At 49.7% G+C, this 26925-nt stretch overlaps 1 protein-coding gene across 1 annotated transcript; it reads right to left on the minus strand.

The window, feature by feature from the left end:
• Positions 1 to 5791: 5791 nt before the first annotated feature.
• On the minus strand, positions 5792 to 25693 carry ITGAX (integrin subunit alpha X). The gene is made up of 31 exons (XM_024744387.1): positions 25597 to 25693; positions 24884 to 25021; positions 24201 to 24303; positions 23602 to 23705; positions 23241 to 23311; positions 22974 to 23088; positions 21448 to 21578; positions 21170 to 21315; positions 20769 to 20922; positions 20314 to 20464; positions 20037 to 20110; positions 19742 to 19871; positions 19489 to 19631; positions 19198 to 19338; positions 18900 to 19109; positions 16580 to 16710; positions 16290 to 16447; positions 15993 to 16147; positions 15149 to 15280; positions 14987 to 15060; positions 14628 to 14769; positions 11661 to 11777; positions 11487 to 11566; positions 11313 to 11396; positions 9189 to 9267; positions 8971 to 9078; positions 8777 to 8860; positions 8460 to 8573; positions 8237 to 8338; positions 7858 to 7968; positions 5792 to 7311 (listed from the first exon to the last, which is right to left on the minus strand). Exons 2-31 carry the CDS (start codon positions 24942 to 24944, stop codon positions 7213 to 7215), a joined length of 3504 nt encoding a protein of 1167 aa, XP_024600155.1. The 5' UTR covers positions 24945 to 25021; positions 25597 to 25693; the 3' UTR covers positions 5792 to 7212.
• Positions 25694 to 26925: the final 1232 nt, after the last annotated feature.

Raw genomic sequence — 26925 nt, forward strand, 5'->3', positions numbered from 1 at the left:
CACCAAGCAAGGAGAATGGGCAGCTCATGCTCAAAAGACCTGAGCTCCCCAGTGGCTTTCAGGGAAGGGTTTTTAAAGGTAACACTTGGCGTGAGGGGGTGCAGCTCCTGCACTTTCTTCTGATTGGTTGGTGGTGAGGTAACAGGGTGATGTTTCTGGAATCTTAATCATCAACCCTCTGGTTGCAGCCAGTCTGGGATCTACGCGCTTGCAGTCAGCATGTAGTTAGCATCCTCCACCTGGGTAAGAGTCTTAGTTTCTGCAGAACAACTCAAAGACATGTGTCAGATCATTATGTATGTTCCTTGAGGAGGAACTAGGACTCTGTTTAATCACTGAACTATTGTTTAAGCTATCGTTACTTTTCTTGCTTGCCTACTTTTCCTTTGTAGCTGCATTCCCTCACTTCCCTAATTAGCAACTGCTTGAGTCTGCTCTTTGAAACTCAGGGAAGTCTTAGGAGACGAAAGCTTTCTTTTTACAAACAAGAAATGAGGGACTCAGAGGGGCTTTTGTACTTGGGAAGGCCCCCACAGGGTCCTGCTTGGTTTCAGATCTGGGGAAAGGAGGTTAGGGAAGGTGCTGTTATTCTCTCTTCCTTGCATCACTTCAACTTTTTTTCTTTCCTCCCCTTCTTGATGCACTGGTTATAAGACCAGGGCTGCAACTACAAAGGCAGGAAATGGAGGTGTCCTAAGCAAGAAACTCTGACTGTGTTTTTAACCTTTATGTTGGAATTCCTAAGGGTCTGATGGGGCAGTACATACCTTCACCCCATCTGACAAAATTGGGGCTAACAATAAATACAGCTATATTGCCTGGTGGTAAAGATAGCCCACGGGTTCTGCACCTGTGTAACCCTACGTTTTCTGAATAGGAGTGGATTGAAGGGGAGGTATTTGCTACACAAGTACTGCTGGCTGCAATCTAGACCAGCACAGTGGCCAAACTTAATGTCTCTTCCAAAGGTGGAAAAGTTTGGGTATAAAAGGAGAGAAGGAAAAATAGTAGTTCTGGGTGAAGGAATGAATAAATGGGTTATGTAACAAGGGAAACCTAATATTACATCAACACCTCCAAAGGGGCTCAGAGCAAGAGATGATGTTGTCTCTTAGCTCAATTATACCAAAGGCCTGAAAGGGTGAAGGCACGTGTTGCTGACTCCACTTCTGCTTTTGGAGCCTCACAATGTTAAATGGAAGCCTGAGAACCTGAGTGGCCTCACCCTGATAGGCTTTTTCATACCATAGGACGATGGACTGGACTGTTACCAGTAGCTGCTAGTTATCAATAGGGATTCTAGTAATATACCAGTACTTCTGACTTTTCTGGTTGTTTTACTAGAAGAGAGCCATGTTGGAAGACCAGCGGTTGGACTGCGATATTATGGTCTACAATAAGAAATACATATTTGGTCATGGCCCCTGGCACAGAGCTTCTAAAACTCTTGGAATTCAGTGATGCGAGTGGCAGAGGTATCTTTTGTTATGTTAATGAGGTGACTTTTGGAAAGCACCTAAGGATGGGGGCTGGTTGCCAGTAGAGTGGACCAAGTGATTACAGGGTTGGAATTTTCAGCCCCACCGAGAGGGGAGAGGGGCTGGAGATTGAGTTCAATCACCACCGGCCAATGATTTAATCTACATGCCCAGGTAATGAAGCCTCTACAAAAATTCAAAAGGACGGAATTTGGAGAGCATCCGGGTTGGTGAACACGTGGAGATTTGGGTAGACGGATGCACTCAGAGAGGTCGAACACTGTACCCTTTCCCCAAACCTTGCCCTCTCTTCCATCTGGCTGTTGCTGAGTTACATCCTTTTATATTAAACCAGTAATCCAGTGAGTGAAATGTTTCTCTGAATTCTGTGAGCCACTCTAGCAAAATTAAGCAAACCTCAGGAGGCGGGATGGTGGGACAGTCTAATCTACAGCCTGCTGGTCAGACGCACGGGTGATAGCCTGGATTTGCAATCAGTGTCTGAAGTGATGGCGAGAAGCAGACTTGTAGGACTGAGCCCTTCACCTGTGGAATCTGATGCTCTCTCTGGGTAGTGTCAGAATTGAGTTAAATTGCAGGACACCCAGCTGGTTCCGAGAATCGCTTGGTGATATGGAAAACCACACACACACACACACACACACACACACACACACACACGCACGCACGCACACCAAACTGGGGTGCTCAGAACCGTCAAAGCTATACTTAAAAAATAATTAAACAAGGGTGCACCTGCCCGCCCCCCCATGGATGCCACAACTGTTGGACTTTGGGGGCCCAGCCTAGGGCAGTGCTGCGGGGCCGCTGATCCCGAGTGCTCTTATTGACTGTATGTATGGACCACCCACCCTCCAGCCCGGGGCTGCTCAGGCCTGGTTGCCTTCATGGAGGAATCCTCCCCAGGAGCGCAGAGATGGGTGCTGGAACCTTAATTCCTCAGCCTCCTGGGATTCGGGCAGCCAATGCTCTCTGTCTCAAATACTGTGCTGTGAGTTGTTTCAATAAAGAGCCCCCACGGCTGAAAAAAATAATTAAACAACACATTTAATATTCTCTTCAAATCAGTGTGAGGGAGGATATTTTTACAGCCTTTCACCAGAATGATCTGTGCTTGCCTCAGTAACAGAGGCACGGACACAGGTCCCCACAGCTTAATTTCCGCATCCGGTGGGCTTTTTTCTTCTTCTCCTGCTATTTATTTTGATTGAACAAGAAAATCCTAATTCGAAACTATAGGTCGATAGAATGGCTGCATGTGTTGACAGCTGTGCATGATAATTCTAGATTTCCAGATAAAACATGAACACCTAAAGTCATAAAAGTCTCTCAGGTGACTTTTATTTTTATTTTATTTTTTATTTATTTATTTTGGCTGTGCCGGGTCTTAGTTGTGGCACGTGGGAGCTAGTTCCCCAACCAGGGATTGAACCTGGGCCCCCTGCATCGGGAGTGTGGAGTCTTACCCACTGGACCACCAGGGAAGTCTCTCTCATGTGACTTTTAGAGTTTCATCAGGTGCTAAGTTGATGAACATTCCAAAGAGGGGAGCTTGAGTGTTGGGATTTAGGAAGAGTAGCACTGGATTCCTAGCTCTCTCTTTGATTGCATTTCCTCAGACTCTGTGCTCTGCTACAGCGTTAAGATGTAGTTTTGAATCATGCCCACCACGGTATTATTTGTTATTTGTTTTTCTCCGATGAGTAAAGAACATCTTGAAGTCGGGGCAAACACAAAAGTGCGTAACACAATTTGGTCTTAAGAAATCCCAGTGGCTTTTCCTTCACCTTGAAAATTGTGATATTTTGGCCTTAGGTTTAAGCTATTTAAGATACTAAATAATATATTGCTGAAATGAGAAACTTGAACAAACCACTTGAAATTTTAAAACTGGGTTTATGGTCGTCATCAGAGTCTGATAAAAATTCTTTGTCTCATTAGCCGTTTACAAATCGCATGGGGGCTTCCCTGGTGGCGCAGTGGTTGAGAGTCCGCCTGCCGGTGCAGGGGACGCGGGTTCGTGCCCCGGTCTGGGAAGATCCCACATGCACGGAGCGGCTGGGCCTGTGAGCCGTGGCCGCTGGGCCTGGGCGTCCGGAGCCTGTGCTCCGCAACGGGAGAGGCCACAACAGTGAGAGGCCTTCATACCGCAAAAACAAAAAAACAAACAAACAAACAAAAAAATCGCATGGAATTGCAATGGAATGCTACTGTACAATAAAAAGGAGTGAAATATTGGTACCCACAGCAATATGGATGAACCTCAAAATCATTATCCTGAGAGAAAGAAGCCTAACAAAAAGTAGCAAATCCTGTATGATTCCATTTACAGAAAATCTTTTAAAAATGCAAAACTAACATATAAGGACAAAAAGAAAATCAGTGGTTGCCTGAGATTAAAAAGAGGCATAAAGTTGGGAAAACTGGATCTCTACATGCAAAAGAGTAGCAAGGGCAATCCAGCATCCTTGGCAATGTACCATCCCACTCGGGCACTATAACTGAAGGGTTCGTTGTTAGGGCTCATATCTGGGCTACAGCATCAGCTTCCTCATTGCCAAGGGTGTTGGCGCCCTCTGAGCCGGGACATGGAGGACAGTGAGGGCTGACTCAGGCTCTTGCAGGCACACCCAAATGTTTTTCCACATATCCTGACCCCACAAGTGCTTATTTATGATCATCCGCCCCTCAGCTTCCCATTTTCTAAGCTATAAGGTTAATCCCTTTAGAACAGCCCAAATGTAAGTGCAAAGTGTTAACGGCCAGAGCTCATGACTGATCACCAGGCAAACCTCTCTGAGTTCAGCCCACTGGTGCACCCCAGCCAGACCCATCTGTATACCAGGCATCAGCAGGCGTCTCCCCCACTCCCTCCTTACAGGCCACAGAGGCAGGATTAGGGGCAGGAGAATTTGGAGGACAGGGTGTCCCTCTGCTGCGGACGGGTGAGCCCTTTTGTCAACGTGAGAGTTAGCGCCAGGCAGAGGTGGGTCGGTGACACATGTTGTCAACCTTCCCCGTCAATAGGAAGGGAGATTCTTACCATGATTGCTGTTCCTTCATGAGAGACTCCACTTGGACGAGTGCTGTGTGCACTGCTAGGAGCTCGTGCTATATGCAGGTTTATTGAGTTTCTACACCCTTCTAGAACTGGGACCAAAATCCTAGGGGTACTCCCTCCTGTTGTCTCTGAGGCTGTGCCAAACTCATACCTCCCAGAGTCACAGACGCATCTAACTCCAATGGTAGTCCTGCTTGGGGGACGCCTAAAGCTTTAATCTGCTTCACTAGTGTCTTGCCTTCTCAAAAGCGGCTTGTTGCTCTGATCCCCTGTACCACACGTGCCCTTCCTTTATCAGGCAGTATAAGGGATGGAGGCACTGTGCAGGGTGAGGAATACAAGTCCTCCAAACCCCAAATCCTACAGACACTTGTGCTTCCTTCCCATTCTTAGAGGTTGGATAGACTTGCACCTCATCCATCACAGCTTCTGGGACAGTGTGCCCCTTCCCCCAACAAAGGAGTCCCCAAAACTTTACGGCAGTGCCTGGGCCTTGAATTCTCTGTGGGATCACCACCCATCCTCTCCCTCACACATGTTCCAGCAAAGTCTGCAGAGTGTCCTGAGCAGAGGCAAGTCTTCCTATGTTAATATTCTATCATCAGTGTAGTGGGCCCGTTTTACTAACGTGGGGAAGGAGAACAGGAACAGGTCTCGGGCTACCATCCCATGACATACGGTGGGGCTGTGCAGGTAGCCTTGGGGAGCACTAGAAAGGTTCACTGTTGCCCCTCCCACGTGAAGGCAAATTGATCTTGAGACTCAGTGACCAAGGGTCTACTGGACCTCTTGTGTGAAGGCCTTTTATATGCCTTTATGTACTCTGTGGGTTCCTGTTACTTGCAGCCAAAAGCAATCTTCTGTGGAGACATTAACCTCACTGCTGGTTCTGTAAGCGTCTTCGAAATTATGTGACTCGCACGTGCTTTTGCTATCAAAGCAACTTTGATTTATGCCACTGGAGTTTTTCTGTCTTCTCTGTCTTCCGTGATGAAATTAATTGATTTTAGATGGGAAAGTGATATGTTGCAGTTATTCTAAGAAACCTCTGTTGCTTTATGTGAGAGGTCATTATACTTTGTTTGAAAATGACACAAAAGCTTTGATAGTTACATGGTACGATTTGACAAAGTTTCATAATGGACAACAGCCTAGGAACAAACAGATACCTGACCCAATAAAATCCAGTTTTCAGCTGGTATATTTTCTAGATAGATTTTAATTTTTTAGCTCATAATCACTCATCCCAGCATTCATGCATCCTTATACTCAATGTGCACTAGAAACTTGTTCAGTACTGATTTTGATGACATTATTCTAAGTTGCAGCAATTATGTTTTATTGATTTAATCACAACTTTTATGCTTCAATGAATAATTTTTGAGACATTGATCCTTTTTTTTGATTTGGAGATATAATACAATTAGATAGCAATCCTGAAAAAATGCAAATATAAGGCAGGGGAGCAATAAATCATGAAGGAAAATTATGTAAAAATAGCACCCATTGCCTGCATGTTAGACAAGAGCCCCCTGCAGTCCTTGGAGTCCAGGGACAAGCTTTAGGAACACAATTGTTAAGGGTATAACAGGATTTCTGTGAAAGTCACCAGGTTCAGATGTGTGAGATACATGGGTTTAAAACTGCTTCTTGCTTTTTTTTCCCTCTAAAACATAGCACTTAGGAGACCATTGGAGACTGCCACAGGTTCGTGGAGCACCTTTTGAGAAATAATACTCTAAAGCCCAATCCTCATAAAGTCTAAATGGAGCCCGGCTTGAGACAATTTCATCATAATTGGTCCTTCTGAGTTCCCAAAGCTTCCAAATCCTAAAGGGTTTTGGACCCTGTGATGGATGGGGGAGATAGTTTTGGGACAGAAGGGGATACAGTTGACCATGTCACCTCAAGTCACATGGTTAACTGCCTCCCCTTCTGCTTTTCTAACTAAAACGTCCACGTGGCCCAGGCACCTCGGTCGTGGCAGCAGTGGGATCTCTCCAGGGCAGGGAATGGCCTTCTGTGTGTTGACTCCCGGGTCAGCACCAGGCACCACTTTGAGCGTTATGCTGAGATGGGCGGCATAATAATAAGAATGACCTTATTGGGGGCAGCACATCTCTGATAGAGGACTTCAAAGTGCTCTCCAATCACTAACCATATGCAGACAATGTTCCATTCAATACATCCCAGGGTTTTTAAGAAACATCTGTGTATTGGTTCACAAGCTCAAGAGTTCAGAAGTTACACTGCGAGTAATGGGAAGCCACTGAAGATGGATGAGGATGAGAGCCTGGTTCAGAACTGTATTTTAGGAAGACCATCGATGGTTAATGGATGAAGGGAGACTGGAGCCTGAGGCTATTGTCCATCTATTTCTAGGTAGAAATTCCAAGTCAAGTCCTCAGGAGAGGCACGTCAGGGATCCTGTCCTGGGATTTCCAGCTGGAGCCTTGACAAGACCAATGGCCCTTCCCAGGCTAGGTGCTTTGTTCAAACACACTGCATCCTCCCGAAGAGAGAAAGCAGCCTGATGCCAGCTTCCCTCAGTTGGAATGTTCTTCCCCTCAGGCCTGACTTGGGTGAAAGTAAGAAGGCCAGGGAACCTCTCAGGGAAGAGAGCAGATCCAAAGGAGAGCAGGAGGTAGTTTCTTACTGGGCAACTTGGGGGTCTCCTGTCCCATTTTCTGGAGCAGTCTGTCCATTTGCTCCCTCCATCATTTCCTTGTACTGACGTTTGAAGAAGCCAACCTGTTGGGGAGGAAGGAGAAGAAAATCAGGAAGTCCAGTGGAAGAGAGGAAAAGAGGTGATGGGGAGGGGGAGCAAGCACCATTTCTGGAACCCTCCTATGTTCCAGCACTGCACTAGGAGCTTTATATAAATTGTGTCATTTAGACTTTGCCACAGTTCTGTGAGCTGGGTAGAACCACCTTCAGAATGAGAAACCGAGACCGAGCATGGACCAAGCACATGCCAATGGTCAAGGAAGGAATCAGTGGTGGTGGCAACATCAAATCCAAGGCTGTGCTCTCATGTTCCAATTTGTGTTTAAGGGAAACATGTAAAGAGGTGGAGAAGAGTGAAAAAGAAATGGAGACAGATTAGAGGAGGCTTGAGAATCAGATAGAAAGACATGGGGTCAACTGGGGACTGGTTATGTCACAGGTGGGAAGGGATCTCTTACATGCAGTGACTTAGGAAGAATGTGTGCCTGACTCCATGGTGAGTCTTTCTTACACTGTAGAAAGTGTGGTACCAAATGCTGGTGGTGTCAGGAGTGGGATGAAAACACTCACCTTGTACAGTATGGCTGTGATGAGAGCCAGCAGCAGCAGTCCTCCCATGGAGCTGCCCACAATAATGGGGATGGGGTTATAGACCTCAGACTTCTCCAGCACCAGCTCCATCTGGAGTGGAGATGACTCCATCAGAAAGTATCAGGACTCTTGCTATCCCAGACTCTTCCCAGGTCCCCTTTAACTCCCTCCCCTTCTTCATCAGGCTCTGCTCCAAGAAGTGAGATACAGAAGGATTCATGGGCTAAGGGACAATTGTCCTGCCCAGGGACCTCCATCCTTCCTCTCTCCAGGCTTGCAAGCCCCCCACTCAGCATCACAGATTTAGCATCAGGAGCTCTCTGACCAGCCTGGTCACTGCCTACCACACGGTCACTACCTGGGCTCTCAAAAATGCCTCCTGTCCTGGAAGCTGGGAATACACGGATCTGTTGAACGTGATCTCAGCTACACTCACAACCAACACCTTCTTCTGCAGTGTCTGCAAAAGAGAAGGGGAGGCTGGGAAATAGCTCTGGGGAGGGCTTGGGGTTAGAGAAATGCCCTGGCTTGAGGTGGGCACAGACACATCAGGCCCCACCTGAGTCTGGGAGGGGACACACCTGGCTGACCCAGCCGAAGCTGAGATTTCCTTTCAGGATGAAGTCAAGTTCCTCCTGGACACCGAAGGAGCGGATGTCACAGCGGAACCTCAGGCAGGCAGCAATAGAGCAGTCCTGGGGAAGAGAACTGGCATCAGGCCCGAGAAAGGTGGGTTTGAAGGTAGAAGACCACATTCAGCTGTCTGATTTGAGGGGAGCAGTCACATCTGAGCTCAAGCAGGCTGTTCAACAGACATCCATCTAAGGTAACATGCATTCCTGAATTAAATTCCTCTGAAGTGTGGCTTCCAGTGGGGGACAGCCCAGAGCCCTCTCACCAGGACAGGCTTCTTCTGAAAGTGGGTCAGGAAGTCGGATTCTGTGGGCACTGTTCTCTCTGAAGAGCACTGAATGGATGGGTTCTAGGAAAAGACACAGGGAGAAAGCATGTGATGGGGTCATCAGGGATTCATGAGGACCAAGGAATCCGGGGAGAGGGCATTAGTGGAGGAGCCATACAGTCTTTGAGTACCTGAGGGTGGAGGACCTCCATATCCTCCCACACGGTCAACCGGTTCAGCTCCACGGGCACTGAGAAGTCAATGCTGACAGGCAGGTCCCTGTGTCCCAGGTTGTTCACCTGCACGGAGGACAGTGAGGGCAAAGGTCATGTCGAGCCCCACATCCCTCCCGAATCTCTGGCTCCAGGGCCCCTGCCCCAGCCCACGCTCCTGAGTCACCGTCACGTGCCTGGTATCTGTGCTGAGCCCCGCTGCTTTCCTCCTCCTCAGAGGCTGAGAAGTTGAGGTACTTGGTGGATTGTTCATGGCTGAGGGGAGAGGAGGCGTGGGCGGATGGGAAGTTCCGTTAGGGCCTCCTAAGGAGGCTCTGGCTGGGAGCATGACAGGACAGGTCGTCAGAGGCCCCTGGGGTGGTCTGGAATGAGGTCTGTGGCTGATCTGGGGTAATGGGAGGGTTTAGGGAATAGGGCTGGACTTCAAGCTGCGTGCAAGGTTCTTGCAGAGGTTGCCCACATAGGAGACCGCCAAGGCGGCTGGGCTGGGGGTGCGGTGACAGGGACTGAGAGCTCTGACCCGGGGGGAGCGGGGGCCAGGGTCTGTCCTCTCTGCGCCTGGGTCTTCCTTCCAGGCCTTCATGGACACGGAGGATGCCGGATGGGCAGGTAGGACACAACACAGGTTTAGGGGGACTCAGGCGGATGCTGTTGACAAGTGTCTACTGGACCTGCCCCTTCTGGTCTCCCAGAGGCCTTCCCTGGGGCCCTTCTCTCCTGTTTCCTCAGCTTTTCAAGCCCGCACCCTCGACCATGAAAATGCAGTGTCCTAACCACTGGACCATCGGGGAATTCCCTCCTCAGCTTTTCTAGACCTGAGGTTTGGAGGTGAGGGTGGCCCCAACACAGACTCTTCCCTGGGTCTTAGTGTAACAACACCTTGAGGCTGCCTAGGCCCCTCTGGAGACCCAGTGGCCAGCCTGGCCCCTCGCTGGGTGGCTGCTCTCACTTCTGCCCCACCCCCCTGCCCCACTCTACTCTTTGCATACCTGCCCTTTACCTGTACCATTCAAATTCTAAGCCCCACTCCGATTCCAAAGTCTCATCCCTCCTCTGTGAGGGGCTCAAACACCCCAGCCTTGTCCTGGGGGCCCCTCGGAGTGCCCCGACCCACAGAATCACAACTGTAGAATACAAGTGTAGAGTCACGCACACCTAGGCATGGCATGTCCTGCTTGTGGGTCCCCTGCAAGCAGGTGTGATAACCCCGGTGCTCACACCAGCAAGCAAGCTCCGAGCTGACAGCTGCCTGGGCTGCTGAGAGCCCCCAGTGTGCAGGTGTGAAGGAGAGTGTGAAACCCTGGGCAGAAGGAGGTAATCCAAGGAGGCCCGTGGGCAGAACTAGCAGGGGAAGGTACCCAGGCTAAGCCATGTGGGCCTGTTTCACACCACGAGTGTGTGGATCTCACAAAGGCAGGGGCTTATGTCTGGTGTTGATTACACATAATAGGGGCTCAATAAATCTTTGTTGAATGACAAATGAATTTATGGAAAGTAACCACAGCACTGTGCCCGGAACATAGCAGATGCTAGGAAGGTATTTGTGGAAGGAAGGGATCTGCTCAAGCTCTTGGCTTGACTCCTTAGTGTCAAATACCGTGTGTACCCCTCTTTGGGCAGCATTTAAGCCCTTTTCCTTTCATCCAGCTTTTCCCTGATCCCCAGTCTCTGCAGCCAGCAGGTCACTTCCCCCTGTCCTTCCCAAAGGAGACTGGGAAAAAGGGGAGGGGTGGTTCTAAAAGCCCTGCAGAGTGTAAATCTGTTCCTTGTGGTGAGGAATTGTCCTGCCCAGATGCCAAGGCTAAAGCGCAGTGCCATGGACACTTCAATGTTTAGCTGAAGCCTCCCCTGCCAGAAGACCCTAGTGTCCCCTCGCCCCCTTGAAAACTCAGGTAGCCTCAGGAGACAGAACTACAGGGAGGCCCCTGATGAGATTCTTCCTTGAATCAGGATAACCTTGCTCCCCAAAAAGGCTGTAAGAACCTTGAAAACAGGGTCACATCTCGTATGTCTTAGGGATCCCGGGACAATCTTGAGGCTTTTAAGAAAGGCTCCTGAGAACTGAAGCCTCTGTTAAACGTAGGATGTAGTGATAATAATATCACAATTACTATGATCGTCAATAACCCACAATAAGCACTCGACGATTGATTAGTAAGTGCTGCTAGCAGTGTCATCTACCGATTGAGGGGGTGGTGATAAAACTTAAATATCACAGATGTTCAGCTGCTGCAGAGTGAGAGTTCCCCGAACCCCACAGAGTGATGGAGGAGGAGCCCTTGGAGGTCGTGGCGTGGTACCTGCTGATCACGGTGTACACGGCGTACTTCACCGGGAGCTCCAGCCGGAAGGTGGTCTTGCTCATCTTGGGGGCGTTATTCTCACTGGAAAGGGAGGAGGATCCCGGCTGGCAAGTTCCCCAGAGGAGGAGGCTGAGCGGGACGGAGCACTGCCCTGGGCCTGGCCCAACTCACCTGCTTACATTGGCTGCAAGAAGCAGCCGGCCTCCCAGCATGGCCGTGGGGGAGACGTCAAAGATGGTCCTGAAGGTGATCTGAGGAAGAGGTAGGAATGGGGTGTGGGGGAAGTCACCGAGGAGTAGGACGGGGCGGGGGTAGGGGAGTAGCGGGGGCAGAAGCAAGGTTCACCTGGGCGCCCTCACGGAAGATTAAGTTGGTGATGCTACAGCTGGTGCTGAGGGTGCCCTGGCTCCCGGTGGGGGCACTGTCACAGGTCAGGCGCAGGGCACGTGACTGCAGCTGGTTCTAAGGAAGCACAGATGAACCAAGGCCGGTGAGCATTTGCTAGTGTTCCAACGAGACTCCATAAACTACTGACAGTTTCCTGAATCTACCTTAAGGTTATATTTCTTAAAAAAAATCTTTAAACACTATCTGGTCAAACGTCTTCCTAATGTAGAAATCCCAGATTTATTAGCATTTCTTCCTTTTTTTAAAATATCTTTATTGGAGTATAATTGCTTTTCTTCCTTTTATTTATGGTTCTTTTTAAAAGGTTGTACTATGAAAATTTCAAATATACTCAAAAGTGGAGAGACTAGGTAAATCTACCCAAAGTCCCCATCACGCAGCTTAAATTTTCAACATTTTTCTACTCTTGTTTTATTCAGCTATTCTCCACTCTTTTTTTTTCTTTTCCTGATTAATTTAAAGCACATTCCTAACATCACATACTTTCATCTTGAAAGACTTCAGTGTGTATCACCAACAGACAAGGGTATTTTTTAACATAAGACAAGACTCAACAAATCATACTCAACAAAGCTGATCCCTAAGATCAGCTAATATCCAGGTCATGTTCTGTCTTCCTAGATGGTCTCCAAAAATGTTACATTACAGTTCATTTTTAAATGCAATATCCAACAAAGGTCCACGCATGGCATCTGGTTGATGTGTCTAGAAGTACCTCCAGTGATAGGGTGTTCACCCCTCCCACAGCTGGAGTTTGCCGCTCCTAGTGTATTTCTTCACACATTGATCAAAATATGCTCCCATTGGGAAGACTAGCTTAAGAGAGACATGGGAGACCAACCAAACATTATGTGCAGACCTAGTTAAGTTGTTGGTTCAAATAAACCAGTTAAAAAATATTTTTGAGACAATTAAGGAAATTTGATTATGGTCTAAATACCAAGGAATCATTCATTTCATTGGGTGTGATAATGGCTATGGGGTCACGTAAGATGTCCCTACTGTCCATAACAGTGAAATAGGAAGGTGTGTGATGACAGGATGTCTGGGATTGGTTTTAAAATATTTGAGTAAAGGGAAAAAAAAACAGGTGACATAAATGTGGTGAAATGTCGATCATTGTTGAATCTGGGCGATAATTTTGGGGGAGGTTTGTTGAACTACTCTCTTCTTTTGTAAATGTTTACCATAATTTTTCATAATAAAATTTTTGTTAAAAATCTCTTTCTCTTTGACTCCCTGTGGTCCTAGTTCTGTCCTCTAGAACAGGGATTGCCATATGACAGTCCAGCACCAACTTTTATAAATAAAGTTATATTGGCACACAGCCATGCTCATTCACACACATATTGTCAATGGCTGCTTTCACCTTACATCAGCAGAATTGAGATGTGAAGACACTCTGTGGCCCACAAAGCTGAAATATTTACTATCTAGCCCTTTATAGATAAAGTATACCAAGCTCTGATCTAGAGTAACCAATAAATCCAACTTCTTCTTCTACAGAACAGTATTTTATTTTATTTTACTTACTTTTTAATTTAATTTTATTTTATTTTATTTTATATTTTCCATGCTGCACAGCTTGAGGGATCTTAGTTTCCCAACCAGGGATTGAACCCGGGCCACGGCAGTGAGAGCACCGAGTCCTAACCACTGGACCACCAGGGAATTCCCCAGAACAGTGTTTTAAAGTATTTGAAGGCCGAATCATCAAAAAATCTACAAACAATAAATGCTGGAGAGCGTGTGGAGAAAAGGGAACCCTCTTGAACTGCTGGTGGGAATGTAAATTCATACAGCCACTATGGAGAACAGTATGGAGGTTCCTTAAAAACTAAAAATAGAACTACCATATGACCCAGCAATCCCACTACTGGGCATATACCTTGAGAAAACCATAATTCAAAAAGAGTCATGTACCACAATGTTCATTGCAGCTCTATTTACGATAGCCAGGACATGGATGCAACCTAAGTGTCCATCGACAGATGAATGGATAAAGAAGATGTGGCACGTATATACAATGGAATATTACTCAGCCATAAAAAGAAACAAAACTGAGTTATTTGCAGTGAGGTGGATGGCCGTACAGTCTGTCATACAGACTGAAGTAAGTCAGAAAGAGAAAAACAAATACTGTGTGCTAACACATATATATGGAATCTAAAAAAACAAAAAATGGTTATGAAGAACCTAGAGGCAGGACAGGAATAAAGACACAGATGTCGAAAATGGACTTGAGGACACAGAGAGGGGGAAGGGTAAGCTGGGACAAAGTGAGAGAGTGGCATGGACTTATATATATGTTACAAATTTTAAAATAGATAGCTAGTGGGAAGCAGCCACATAGCACAGGGAGATCAGCTCGGTGCTTTGTGACCACCTAGAGGGGTGGAATAGGGAGGGTGGGAGGGAGACTCAAGAGGGAGGAGATATGGGGATATATGTGTATGTATAACTGATTCACTTTGTTATAAAGCAGAAACTAACACACCATTGTAAAGCAATTATACTCCAATAAAGATGTTAACAAAATAAAATAAAGTATTTGAAGGCCAAGGTATGTTTTCCTTTAAAAGAGGAATATTGATAGGATGTGGACTACAAAGAAATGTAAAGCAGGGTCCTTGCTCTCTTCACATTAGCAGCCTCCTGGGAACTCATTCCTGAGTTCTTAAACTGCAAGAACATTCTTAAAATGCAAGCCCAGAGTTGAACACAGAATGAGCCAATGCATGCCCCAGCCAACACAACCACATCCACCCAACCACGATCAGCCCAGCCCTCTTGGTTTACAAGAGGCTGTTAAACAATGGAAGCCCTGCCTGAGCCTTGAACCCAGCACAGGAGTCTCTGCTGATCCCCCGCCATCAGCCTTTCCTTCCCCAGAGAGGACAATACCTGCCCCCCTGCCACACGTCGGTAAGATAGCCCCAGTGGGTAGAAGAAGGTGATTGTGGTTCCATAGGAGTCCTCTCCATCATTCCACACTCTCACTTCCAAGTTCAGCTCCAGGTTACTCCCCACAATCAGGGTCTTCAAGCTGGGTGTTGGGGTAGAGGGGAGGAGGTGATTCTGTGACTGAGGCTGGAAATGGTGTGGGGATGAAACACAGAGTAGGAAAGCGGGGGAGAGATGGGGACAGGATGTCTGGGTCCAGAGCACTGGGTAGAGATGTTAGGGAAAGCCAGGGGCAGGAGTTCCGGGTTCCAGGAAGGGGGATGGGGGACCAGGGGAGGTCTGAGGGGCTGGACGCTCACCCTGAGACCCCAAAGGAGATGCCAAGGTCGTCCTGGCAGACGTGATCGGCACCACAGTTCTTCTCGAAGGGGAGCTGAGAGTGAAGGGAAAGCAGGGTTTTCCCCAAGATCTGGAGTCCACACCTTCCACCCGCTCTGGAAGAGCCCAGCACCAGGACTCACAGAGGTCATGAAGTATCTCTGGGCATCCACTGCCAGCATAGGCTGGAGGTTTCCAAAGCCAGAGACAGGCTTGCCCACTAGGGAGAAGTTGAGACGCAAGATGATGGGGGTCACCGGGTCCTCCACACAGGCCTGGCAAACGGACATTGGAGGGAGCAGTTGGCTAAGAAATGCACCATCGCAGCCACTAGCTGGGTCCCATCTCCTCATCCGTAAAATGAAGTAACAGTGGTACCTACCCACCCCCCATAAATGCTCATCCAGGATTCTGCGTGCAGAACCTCTGCTGTGGTTGTCCTTGGTGTTGAACATCCTTCCCGCAGCCTCCCACAGGCTCACTTACGCTACTCAGGGTCTCCCCAAACAGCTCCCGGTGACCCCCCGACACCCTCTCTGTCCTCTCCCCAGCTTTCTCTCTCTTCATAGCCTTCATCACTACCTGACATCTATTATTTAGGAATCTGATCACTTTTGATCTTCTCCCAGAGCTCCCCCTGGGCACGATTGTTTTGTCCACTGCGGGGTCCCTGGTGACAAGGACAGGGCCTGTCTCAGAGGAGGAGTTGGATAAAAGAATCCCATCCCCATCGCCCCATGGCTCTCTGAAGCAGCCGTACTCTTTTTCCTGAAACCCAGCCGTGTAGCCTCTGGCAGATGAAGCCAACCTCATCCATCCATTCGCTCACTCACTCCACCAACATGTGTCAAGTATCTCAAGTACCTCCTGCATTCCATGTGCCATGCTGGGGCAGAGCGAGGACCAGAACACACCCGTCCTTTCCCTGCCCAGTCCCCTGACAGCCTCAGAATGGCCTCTATTCCCAGGACTCTGAGGCCCCCTCACCGGCAGAAGCAACCTCACGGGCTCACAGTGTTGTGTCAGCCCCAGATCTCGAACACGAGTCAGATTCCGAGTCCTTGTCTCCTCGAAGACAGCACGAGGACTCAGGCGGCCAGGGTCAAGGGTTAGGTCAAAGGTCACAACGCTTTGGAGGTTAGCTGTAGGGGAAAGCGGGGAATAGAAAAGGCTGAGAGAGTGAGGAACTTCCCAGCTGGGCAAGGGGCAAGGTAGGAGACAGGAGTCCTGGGCTTGGAGACTCCCAGGGTCAGGGCATCCTGGGTCAGAGGGGAAATAACTCACCCAGCCGGTTCTTGGGACTTTGAGAAACACGAAGGCAGACAATGGCCTCACCCAGAGACTGGGCGAAGGCCAGCTGCTGGTGGCATTCATACACAGACCTGGTGATCTCTGGAGGTGTGATGTGGATGTTTGCCCACACCCTAAGCACAGGTCTGGTCCTGCGGGCAGAACACTGAGCTGAGGACAGGCCCTTGGTCCTGGGAGGACAACCTGGGAGGGCAGGTAGGGAGGCTGGTGTCCTAGGCAGACCCAGGACCACCAGGGGAGTGTCTGGGAAAGGCTTTTCTCACCTGAGCAGCAGTGCGTGCCCCCGGGCCCCCACAGCCAAGTCCACCAGTCCATCCATGGTGAGGTCCTGACCCCCGCTCAGCGACTGCCCAAAATACTGGAGGCTGGGGGAGAACTGGGTGCCTGTGACCCGCTGGCCAGAGAGGGAGAGGCAAGTCAGGTTGGGGGTGATGGAAACAAGTTGGACAGAAGAACGAGAGAAGCAGGGAGCTGGCGGTATGGGAGACAGAATGAAGGGGTGAGCAGTAAAAAGACATCTCCAAGAAGTGCCTAAAGAGAGAGGCGGGGATGGGAAAATGGTGACTAGAGACAAGGGAAGATTTCTAGGACAGAAATGAAGAAGTGGAGATGGAAAGACTGGCCTGGTGACCTGAGTTTTGTTCACTCACTCAGCTAGTTAGTCTTGGGTTCTGATTTTGGTTCCTTCACTTATGAGCCATGGGACCTTAGGCCAGGAGTCAGTCTTTCTGTGCCTGTTTCCTCATCCCTCAGCTGGGATAGTAACACCTCAGAGAATTAAATGAATTAATTCATGGAGTTCTTAGAACCACACCTGACGTATGGTCACTAGTCAGTAACTTACCATTATGAGTATCAGGGCTCCAGCCCTAGCCCCCACATTGCAGATGGTGCCAAGGCCATAGGGCCTTTAAGAAGCCAATTCCAGACTTGAAATCAGACTCTCTGACCTCATGCCCAAGACCCCTTTTTGCTCTCCGTAGCCACCCTGTCTCTTCAGAAGACAAGGTGGGACCAGGTCGGGATGGGGAGGGGCTGTGCCCATACGCAGATTCTACGCTCTTGGACCACCTGCCCTGTGGGTCCCTCCCCTTTTATTTCCATGGCTCCTGTAACGACCAGTCCCTTTAAGAATATGGCCTTTAAATCTCTGGGCACTGATGGGACTGGCAGACATTGAGAGTAGTAATAATAAAATGAAAGAGAAATTTACCAATTACCAAGGAAGAGGGGGTAGAAATAGTGCAAACACAGCCAGACAGCCTTGTGCGCGGGAGAACTGATCTCACCACCATGTCATCCCCACGTCCCTCATTTTCCTCTACACCCCAGCCCCTGACAACCACTAATCTCCTTCCTGCCTTTATGGATTTACCTAATCTGGACATTTCATGTAAATAGAACCATACAATATGTGGTCCTTTGGGGCTGGCTTCTTTCATTTAGCATGATGTTTTCAAGGTTCATCTATGCTGTAGCATGTGTCAGTGTTTCGTTCCTTTCATGGCTGAATAATATTCCATTGTATGGGTATACCACATTTTATTTGTCTGTTCCATCAGTTGATGGGCATTTGGGTTATTTCCACCTTTTGGTTATTATAAATAATGCTAATATAAACAATCACGTATAACTTTTCTGGTGTGGTCATGTTTTTAATTCTCTTGGGTGGAACTGCCAGGTCATACAGTAACTCTGTGTTTAACCTTTTGAGGAGCTGTTTTCCAAAGTAGCTGCAACATTTTACGTTCCTGCCAGCAGTGGATGAAAGTGCCGGATATTCCACACCCTCACCAACACTTGTCATCTGTCTGTCTGATTCTAGCCATCCTAGTGGATGTGAAGTGGTTTTGATTTCCTGACAACTGGTAACTAATGATGTTGAACATCTTTTCATGTGCGTATTCGGCCTTTGTATATCATCTTTGAAGAAAAGTCTTTTCAGATCCTTTCCTTAATTTTTAATTGGGGCTTCCTTAACTTTTGCCAGGGGAAGTAGCCCTCCCTTCTCAGAGAGCCCTGCCCCCTTGGGTGAAAAGCTCCTGCCTATGGGATTTGGCAGGATTACTGATGGCAGGAGAGAATAAAGTCATGGCATCCAGGGAGATGAAGGGGTGAGTGGACAGGCAGACTGAGGCCACCAGAACTAAGCTGACTGGCAAAGGGGGGCTCCAAGAGATGGAGCATTGGGCTAGAGTCAGGAGGTTGGAACCTCCCTCATCATCATTCTTGATCCACTATAAACCTTGGACAAGTCCAGGCACTTATCTTCTCCATGCCCCAGATTTCATCTCTAAAATGTGTTTGCTAATGCCTGGCCTATATACAGTGTAAAACTGCTGGGGGACTAAAAGTCTTGGGTGGAGAACCCACTCAAGTATCAAGTCACCATGCAAAGCAGGGAATGGATCAATGTTTCCATTTCTCAAATTCCACAGATTTTTCTTACTGTCCACTAGGTGCTCAGTGCTGGATAAAAGAGATAAGATAAGGGAAAAAAGAATTTTCCAGGCAGCAGTGTCAAAGACAGAGAAAAGCCTGGAGGAGGTTGCTGTGGCAACAGCAACAATGACTGGGCCTCACCTGGCTGTGGGCGGGGCTGATGCCCAGTCCCGAGGTTCCGTGAAACAGGTAGACAGCACCCCGGTTCTCCTGCTCTCCCGGGGCCCCGATGGCCACGCCCCTCAGCCTGTCCCCGTTCACATCCCCCAGCACCGTCATAGCTGCCCCAAAGCGGGCCCAGGGGTGGCCTTGCTCCCCTCGCAGGACAGCACCACACTGCCACTTAGCCCTCTGCAGAACACAAACAGTGTCAGGTCCCACCCCAGGCGACCCCTCCACACCCAGACCCCGCCCAGCCCGGGTCTCACCAGCCACTCACCCCCCGAGGAAAGGGGCACACGGACACCTGCCCGCCCTGGCTCTGCTCATAGTAATGCGGGGCCCCGATGAGGACCAGGTCAGAGCTGCCATCTCTGTCCACGTCCACGGAGCTGAGGGAGGCCCCGAAGTAGGAGCCGATCTGGAGGGCAGAGCGTGGAGTCATCCTGCCTACCCCTGCACCTGCTCTGGGCCAGGTTCCACCTCTCCCCAGATACCGGCCCCTCCCTGCTGGACCCCACACCCCCTTCATCTCCCTCTCTGCCCCTGGAGACCCTCCTCCACACCCAACCTGGGTCCCTGTGACTTCAGCCTTCGGCCTCCATTGCCCGGACACCTGCGTAAAGATGACAACCTTCCCGGTGTGCTGATGGCGGGGGGCCCCCAGGACCAGGCTGTGTACCCCCTTCCAAACGGCCAGCTCTGTGGAGTAACCTGAGGGGACCAGGCCTCAACACAGAGGCTTCCACTCCCCACCCCCGGGCCCCTGCCCTTCCCAGGTAGCCCGTCTCCCGCCCGGCCCTCCGACCACAGCCTTGCCTCACCCAGGTAAGAGTCACTCATGTCTGCGTGCTCCTGAGACATGTTGATGAAGGTGGGGCTCCTATTTGGGGGGTACAGGAAGGCACCTCCAGACCAGCTGAAGCTCCCCACAGCCCCCAGAACTGGTCCATCCTGGGAGGAAAGGATTCCAGAGCAGGTGGGAAGAAGAAGAAGACAGCCTATTCCGAAACAATGCCTGCCGACGGTTCCACCCACTCGCCTGATACTCACTCTTGCCTTCCCTCCTCCCATCTCTGCCTCACCCTACATCAGTGGCCTGAAAGGGGCCCCACTCACAGGCATGAACACAGCACTGAAGCCCTCCTGCGACATCTCCAGTTCGAAGGAACTACTGCTTATAGTCTGCGTACCTGGGGAAAAGCATGACACCTAGGATTCATGGGGAAAGACAGGCTTTGCCAGGTTCAAGAAGGATCTCAGCTTTAAGAGGATCTCATGTGGAGACTAATACCCAAAGGGAAAGACTGGCCCATGACATAGGAGTCCAGGTTCTAGAAGGAAAAACATTTATGGGTGAGGGCTTCTGAAGTGGGTAGTTCCATCTCTGACTTACCCTCAATGGCAAAGATTTTCTCTTTCAGTTGGTTTTGAATGTCTCTCAAAGCATCAAAGTTCTCCACTTTAAATATATGTTCATGGGAGGGCTTCGATGCGATGTCCTTTAATTCTTGCCAGGAATGTATATTTTGAAAAGCCAATCCCACCTGTCCCCAGCAAAGACCAATTCAGTGAAAATAATCATAACTATAATATGCCTGCTGGGTGCTGGGATCCTCCAATATAACCCTGCAAGGTTAATATTATTACACCCAGTGTACAGGCAAGAAAAATGAGGCCCAGACAGCCTCATCAAGGAGCTTAGGGAAAGGATGAGGATACCTCCGGCTGAAACAGAGTTTTCATCCTGAAGTAGAAGCTGAGAGAGCTGGGGTTTCTGTCCTTGAAAGGGAAGGTGGCTTAAGAGGAAGCGAGGGGAGGAAGCAGTGGGAGGGCATCCCCACACCCTACCCCGATTGCATAGCGGATGACGCCAGCAGCCTCGGCACTGGGAATGACGTCCTTGTAATCCAGAGGGTCATGTTTTTTCTGCCCATCGGTGATGACGATGAGGATTTTGGAGGCATCTTTTCGGGCCCCATGTAAGGCACTGAACAGCTGTTCTCTGTCAGAGAAGATGAGGGTCCAGAAGCCAGTGAACAGAGCTGCTGCTTAGCCTCTGATGCCTTTGTGAGAACAAGGAGATTCTGCTTCCTCTGTGATGCCCCCATCCCACCCAGAGGCCCCCGGCTTGGTGAGGAGACCACAGGCTGAACTCCAGTACCCATCTCTCCCTTCCTCTTGGAGACAGATGCGGCCCAAAGGAAGACCCAGATGCTTTGGGGGAAGACCTGGGAGGAGCCAGGACTCACGTGACCATCTTGATGGCTGTGGCCGTGTATGTGTACCCACTCAGCTTCTGTACGGAGTTCAGCAGGCTTAGTGGGTTTGAGCTGGCTGCGAAAGCTTTGAAAGTGAAGTGCACCTGGAACTTGTTGGAGAACTGCACCAGGGAGAACTGGGGGAACCACACAGGGCTGGGGGCTGGGCCAAGGCACCAGAACCCTGGGGTTCCTCCCACAAGCTTCCCCTGGGGAGGGGAGGGCGAGGGGGCGGCTGCACCCTTTCCTTCCCTCCCCTGAGAGCACACCTGGGAGCTGGGACTCTGGAACTGGCTCATCATAGCCTTCACGAAGTTCAGCATTTTGGCAAAATTGGTGGAGGAGATGCTGCCTGAACCATCAATCAGGAAGGCAATGTCCTGCTCCTGCCTCGGGCACTCTGGAGAAGGAGGTGGCACCAGTCCCCCGAGGGACACTCCCAAAGCCCAGGCCTCCTGGCCATGAGAACCCACCCTCCCAGGGGCTGCCATAATTCCTGCCTAGAGCAGGGCCCTTTGGTCTCCTGAAGTCTCTAAAGAGGACATATCTGTGATTCAGTTGCTCACACCTGGTTGATAAAAACGTAACAATTCCTCCAATCCAGATGGTGAGAGGCTGGGGGTCCCTCCTTCTTCCTCGGCTGTCTGTGCCCCGCGCCCTGACCCTACCCCACCTTCTCCCCCAACATATCCCCCATCCAGCACTAAAAAGACCTTGCTCCAGCCCCTGGCCCGGTAAATCCCCAGTTGGTCAGCACCAAACTGTACTTTTGCTAAATATTTTTAACGTCATCCCTGGCAACAACGGCACACTGGTCCTATGCTGTCCTCAGCTTCCATCTGGACCCCACTGTCCTCAGAGTGAGCGAAGAATCTGTCCTCAGAAGCGGAAGCTCTCCTGGCTTGGCTTGCTCAGGGAGATTCCTATCTAGCTCCCAGCTGCCCCCTTCTGCCTCCAAGGCTTCCCATCAGAGAGAGGGGTGTCCTGATGGTAGCCCAGGCACCTGTGGATGAATCTAGAACCTAGGAGGTGCTGGGAGGGGCACCCCATTCAGGCCCCCAGACGTCAGTCTCCCCAACGGCCTGAGTGTGAATGTGAAACCAGGGAGGGGCCTCAGCCTGCCCCGGTGCGGGGGGGCGTCTGAAAAGCTCACTGTTCTACCTCTTCATCCCCCTTCCCTGTCAGCACCAGGGAAGCTGGGCCCTGTGCCTCAACATGCATACACACACACACACACACACATACATAACACAACACACACATATATCACACACTCACACACACACACACACACACACATATACTCATACACACACATACATACACACTGCTCAGACTGCCGGCGCCCGCGTCACCCCTTCCCAGCTGCTGCATGAGCCAATGGGCTGTGCTGCGGGCGCATTGTATGAACATAGATGCCCTTCACTCTAAACATTCTTGCAGCTGGCATTAACTGAGCCCTCACCACACGCCAGGCACTGTGCCAAACCCTGGCCGAGGACCACTGTGTGTTACTCTCAGTGTTGGGTGTGATATTATCCCACAGGCAGATGAAGAAACTGAAGCTCAGAGAGGGAAAGGTCCTAGGAGAGGTCCTGCGGTGGGACAGTGACGGGGCAGGTGTAAAAGCAGGCGGTGACCCCTCCAGCCCATGTTTGGAATCACAATACCATCCAGTAAATTTTTTTTCTGGATCCCTCTTTTTTATCCACTTTGGGGTGTCTCTGACTCCACTGCAAACCAGAGTCAGAGGTGTATAGGTACCTTGAAGGACTCAGTGGCCCCAAACACTCACCCTGCAGGGCAGCCGGGATCCTCTGGGCCTGCCGTGATGGGGAGACCAGCAGGAAGCAAAACCCAGTCAAGTGCATGTTCTCCCTGCATGCATGGTGCACGGTGGGGCCACAGGCCTGTGGACAGAGGGGCCTGGTGGGAGGGGTTGCCCCTGCTTCTGTCCCACCCTCTCATCCCAGCACCTTCCCCCTTCATGAGACCCCCAGCACCAGCAGCCCCAGGTCCCCACTCTTTCCCTCAGATGCTCCCGTGACCCAGGGCAACTCACCAGCAGCCGAAAGGGGCTGGTGGTGGCCACCATGGACAGGCCCAGGGACATGTTCACAGCCTCTGGAGGCACTGAAGGTACAGATGTGTGCATGGTCACCCTCAGGACAGAGGAGGCAGGGAGCATCTCCTCTCTGGGAGATTAGGGGTTCTGACAGGTGAAGGGGGCTCTCAGGTCTTGATGGAGGTATGGGGGTACGGGGGTGCATTGGGAAGGGAGACTCTGGCTGGGTCAGGAAGCCTGTCTGAGGGTAAGGGTCTGCAGACAGAGCTGAAGCCAGGAAGTGGGTCTCCTGTGCTCTCCACAGGCCCCCAGAGCACGGGAGCCTGGACCTGGGTCTCAGCCGGGAGCAGTGACTCACCCGGAAGGAGGATGGGTTCACACTTGCCCATGCTGTAGTCACACTGGTAGAGGCCGCCCGTTTGATTGGAAGCCTTTATCTCCTGGGGGGCTCCAACCACCAGCCTGGGGGGAGAAAAGAACACGGCAGCTAAGAGTGTGGATGCCAGAGCCAGACTGCCACTTGACCAGTTTGTTTCCCCTCTCTGAGCCTCAGTTTCCTCATCTGTAAAGTGGAGATTAACAACAATTTAAATTCCACATGAGAGAGATTTTTGTCTCTTTTATGCTCTGGTGTCTGCCTGGCTCCTGAGACATTTAGTAATAGATGCTCAATAAACATTTGTTGAGTGATGGATTCCTACATCATAAGGTTGCTGTGAGGACGAAATCAGTGCCCACGAAAGGGTGCCTGGCACTTCGTAATTGCTTAAGAGATAAATAAAGTTAGCTGGGGATCTCGAGATGGCAAGCTGGCCCTTCTTTCAGTCCAACTCTTCAAAGCCTTGGCAGGAATTGCCATGGCAGACAGGGGAGAGTTTGTGAATAAAGAGAGGGATGTGGGGAGGGACAGGGAAAGAGTAGATGCGAGCCAAAGGCCAGATACCACACAGTCCTCACCAGTTGGCATACTGGACCACGCTGTATCCAAACCCAGCGCTGTCCACATGGAAGGTTGTTGGCTGGTCTATGTCCAAGTTGAAGCAGAAAGAGGAAGCCAGGGCTGGGGAGGAGGGTGAGGAGATACACTTTGGTGAAGGGTCTCCCTTCTGCTCCATCTCCCTGGCCCCCAGCCCCCTGCCCCACTGTCCCCTCCAGGCGCAATGCCCCAGCATCTCCTGGTCTCCTGGACTCCCAGGCTCAGCTCTGCTTCTCTCCTTCAGGTGGTCCAGAGATAGCTGTTCACCCACTGGTCTGCTAGCAAGTTTCAGTTCTTCATTTCCACAGAGCAACGCCCAAGCTCTAAAAATGCTCCTTTCCCACTCCTCCCCCTGGGCTCCTATGAGGAAAAATCCAGAAAAACTTGGGGCCAAATGGATGCAGTGGTCAGAGTATAAGATTGACTCGTTCTGCCTACTTGAAAAATGTTTGGATTGCCCAGGCAACTGGCCTCTCTTCCAGAATCCCTTGAACTTCCCTAAAATTGGTTCAGTATCCTCTCGATCTCCACAAACTCCAGATCCCAAACCCGCTATAACTCCAGATCCCTCCCCTAATGTCTGAGTCCAAAGCATGCGTTCTCAGCTCTCCCCCTACCTGGACCCCCATTCCCTCCTCCCCCTTCGTCGTGACTCTCAGCTTACCCATCGACAGGAGGAGGAAAATCCTGGTCCTGGTCATGACTGGAAGGTCAGACATGGGCATTGGAGCGCCTGAGCCACCAGGGAAACAGCTGGACCAAGGTGCCAAGAAAGCAAGTAAACAGAGAGGGACACAGGAGGCTGGAGATAGGGAGGGAAGTTGTCAGCATGACTCAGAGGTGGAGGGCGGAGAATGCAACTAAAATAAGAAAAGAAAGGGGCCAGGCAACCCACACACTCTGCGTCCAGAGATGACATGACTTGCTTCTCTTAGTCTCCCCACCCTAGGCTCGGGTGGATGCAAATCTCCTGCCCTGCCCTACCTCTCCAGGTTCCCTCATTGTACTGGCAAAAGTTTCCCCTTGACCTTGAAACTTCAGTTAACCTGGGGAGGGGAAACGGGTAGATGCCAAGGTGGGGTCAGGGCCCTAAGAGAAACTCTGGTAGGAACTCTCCTTTTTGGACCTGGAAACCTCTGGGCCCAGGAGTCAAATAGGTGGACCCTAGGATGGGGTACAGCGTGGGTATTTGCTCATTTGTTCATCGTTTATTCAACAAGTCTAATTTGAGGCTGATTATGTAAGCCCTCTGTTAGCAGAGGGAGAAAACACAAGCCACAAGGCCCAAGCCCTGGGGTCAGTGAAGAAGAAAAATATGTAAACAGCAAGACATTGCTGTGAGAGGAGATGGTACCCATCGGTCACAAGGTATCTTACCCAGTTTGAAAGCATTTGGATTTCCAGGAAGGCTTCACCGAAGAGGTGACACTTGATCTGAGTCTTGAAGGCAACTGACTAGAGGGGAGCGTATTTCAGAAGGGTTGGCCAACTGTGGAAGAGGCATGAGACAGGAAGGCCTCTTAGGAAATCAGTGATAGAAACCAGAGAGTGGGAGGTAGAAAGTGATAAGAGATGAGGTCAGTGGGGAGGAGGGAAGGGGAAGAAGGCCCCAGGCCCAGAAAGTCCCCTTAAGGCCTGTTGATTTTATCTCAAGGACAGAGGGAAGCGTAGAAGCAAATTATGAAGACTGAGATCTTCAATTTTATGTTTCAGAAAGCTAGAAAGAGGGGCTGTGTAGGGCACAGTTTCCTTGGGAGCTAGCTGGAGACAGATCATTCAGGAGAGAGGTGATGAGGGCCTGTGGGTGAGCTGGTGGCCATGGGGATGAACTGAAGGCTAACTTGTCCCTAAGGCATGGACAGTGGTGATGGTCCCTGGGTACTGGAGGAGGGACGGGTGCTGGGCTAGAGCAACTTTGGTGTTGAGGAAACCAAAACATGGTGTTTAAGAGTTTGGGTTCATAAAAAAGAATGAAATAATGTCATCTTCAGCAACATGGATGGACCTGAAGTAAGTCAGACAGAGAAAAACAAATATTATATGATATCACTTATATGTGGAATCTAAAAAAATGGTACAAATGAACTTATTCACAAAACAGAAATAGAGTCACAGATATGGAAAACAAACTAATGGTTACCATGGGGGAAAGGAGGGTGGGGAGGGATAAATTCGGAGATTGGGATTGACATATACACACTATATATATAAAATAGATAACTAATAAGGGCCTATTGTATAGCACAGGGAACTCTTCTCAATACTCTGTAATGACCTATATGGGAAAAGAATTTTAAAGACTGGATATATGTATATGTATAACTGATTCACTTTTCTGTACAGAAATTAACACAACATTGTAAATCAACTATACTCCGCTAAAAATTTTTTAAAATAATAAAAATAGATTTAATTTAATTTTAAAAAAAGTGTTTGGGCTCTTTCATTGAAAACCACTGCTCCCAGGGAGGGAGATGTGGAGGGAAAGGATAAGGGCCTGTTATTTTTCATAGCAAAGCTTGTAAAATAATTTGTGCCTATGTATAACTTTGATAAAAATACAAACTTTAAAAAATAAAAATTTTAAAAGTTAAAAAAAAAAAAGTGGGCTGTTCCGACCTCTCTATGCCTGTTTCCTCCTCTGCAAAATGGGGTGATAATAAAAATACACTCCTCCTATTTTTGCTGGGACAGTTGGGTTTGTAA

Source organism: Neophocaena asiaeorientalis, unplaced genomic scaffold (assembly GCF_003031525.2).
Source record: "Neophocaena asiaeorientalis asiaeorientalis breed wild unplaced genomic scaffold, Neophocaena_asiaeorientalis_V1.1 scaffold91, whole genome shotgun sequence".
Taxonomy (NCBI): Eukaryota; Metazoa; Chordata; class Mammalia; order Artiodactyla; family Phocoenidae; genus Neophocaena; species Neophocaena asiaeorientalis.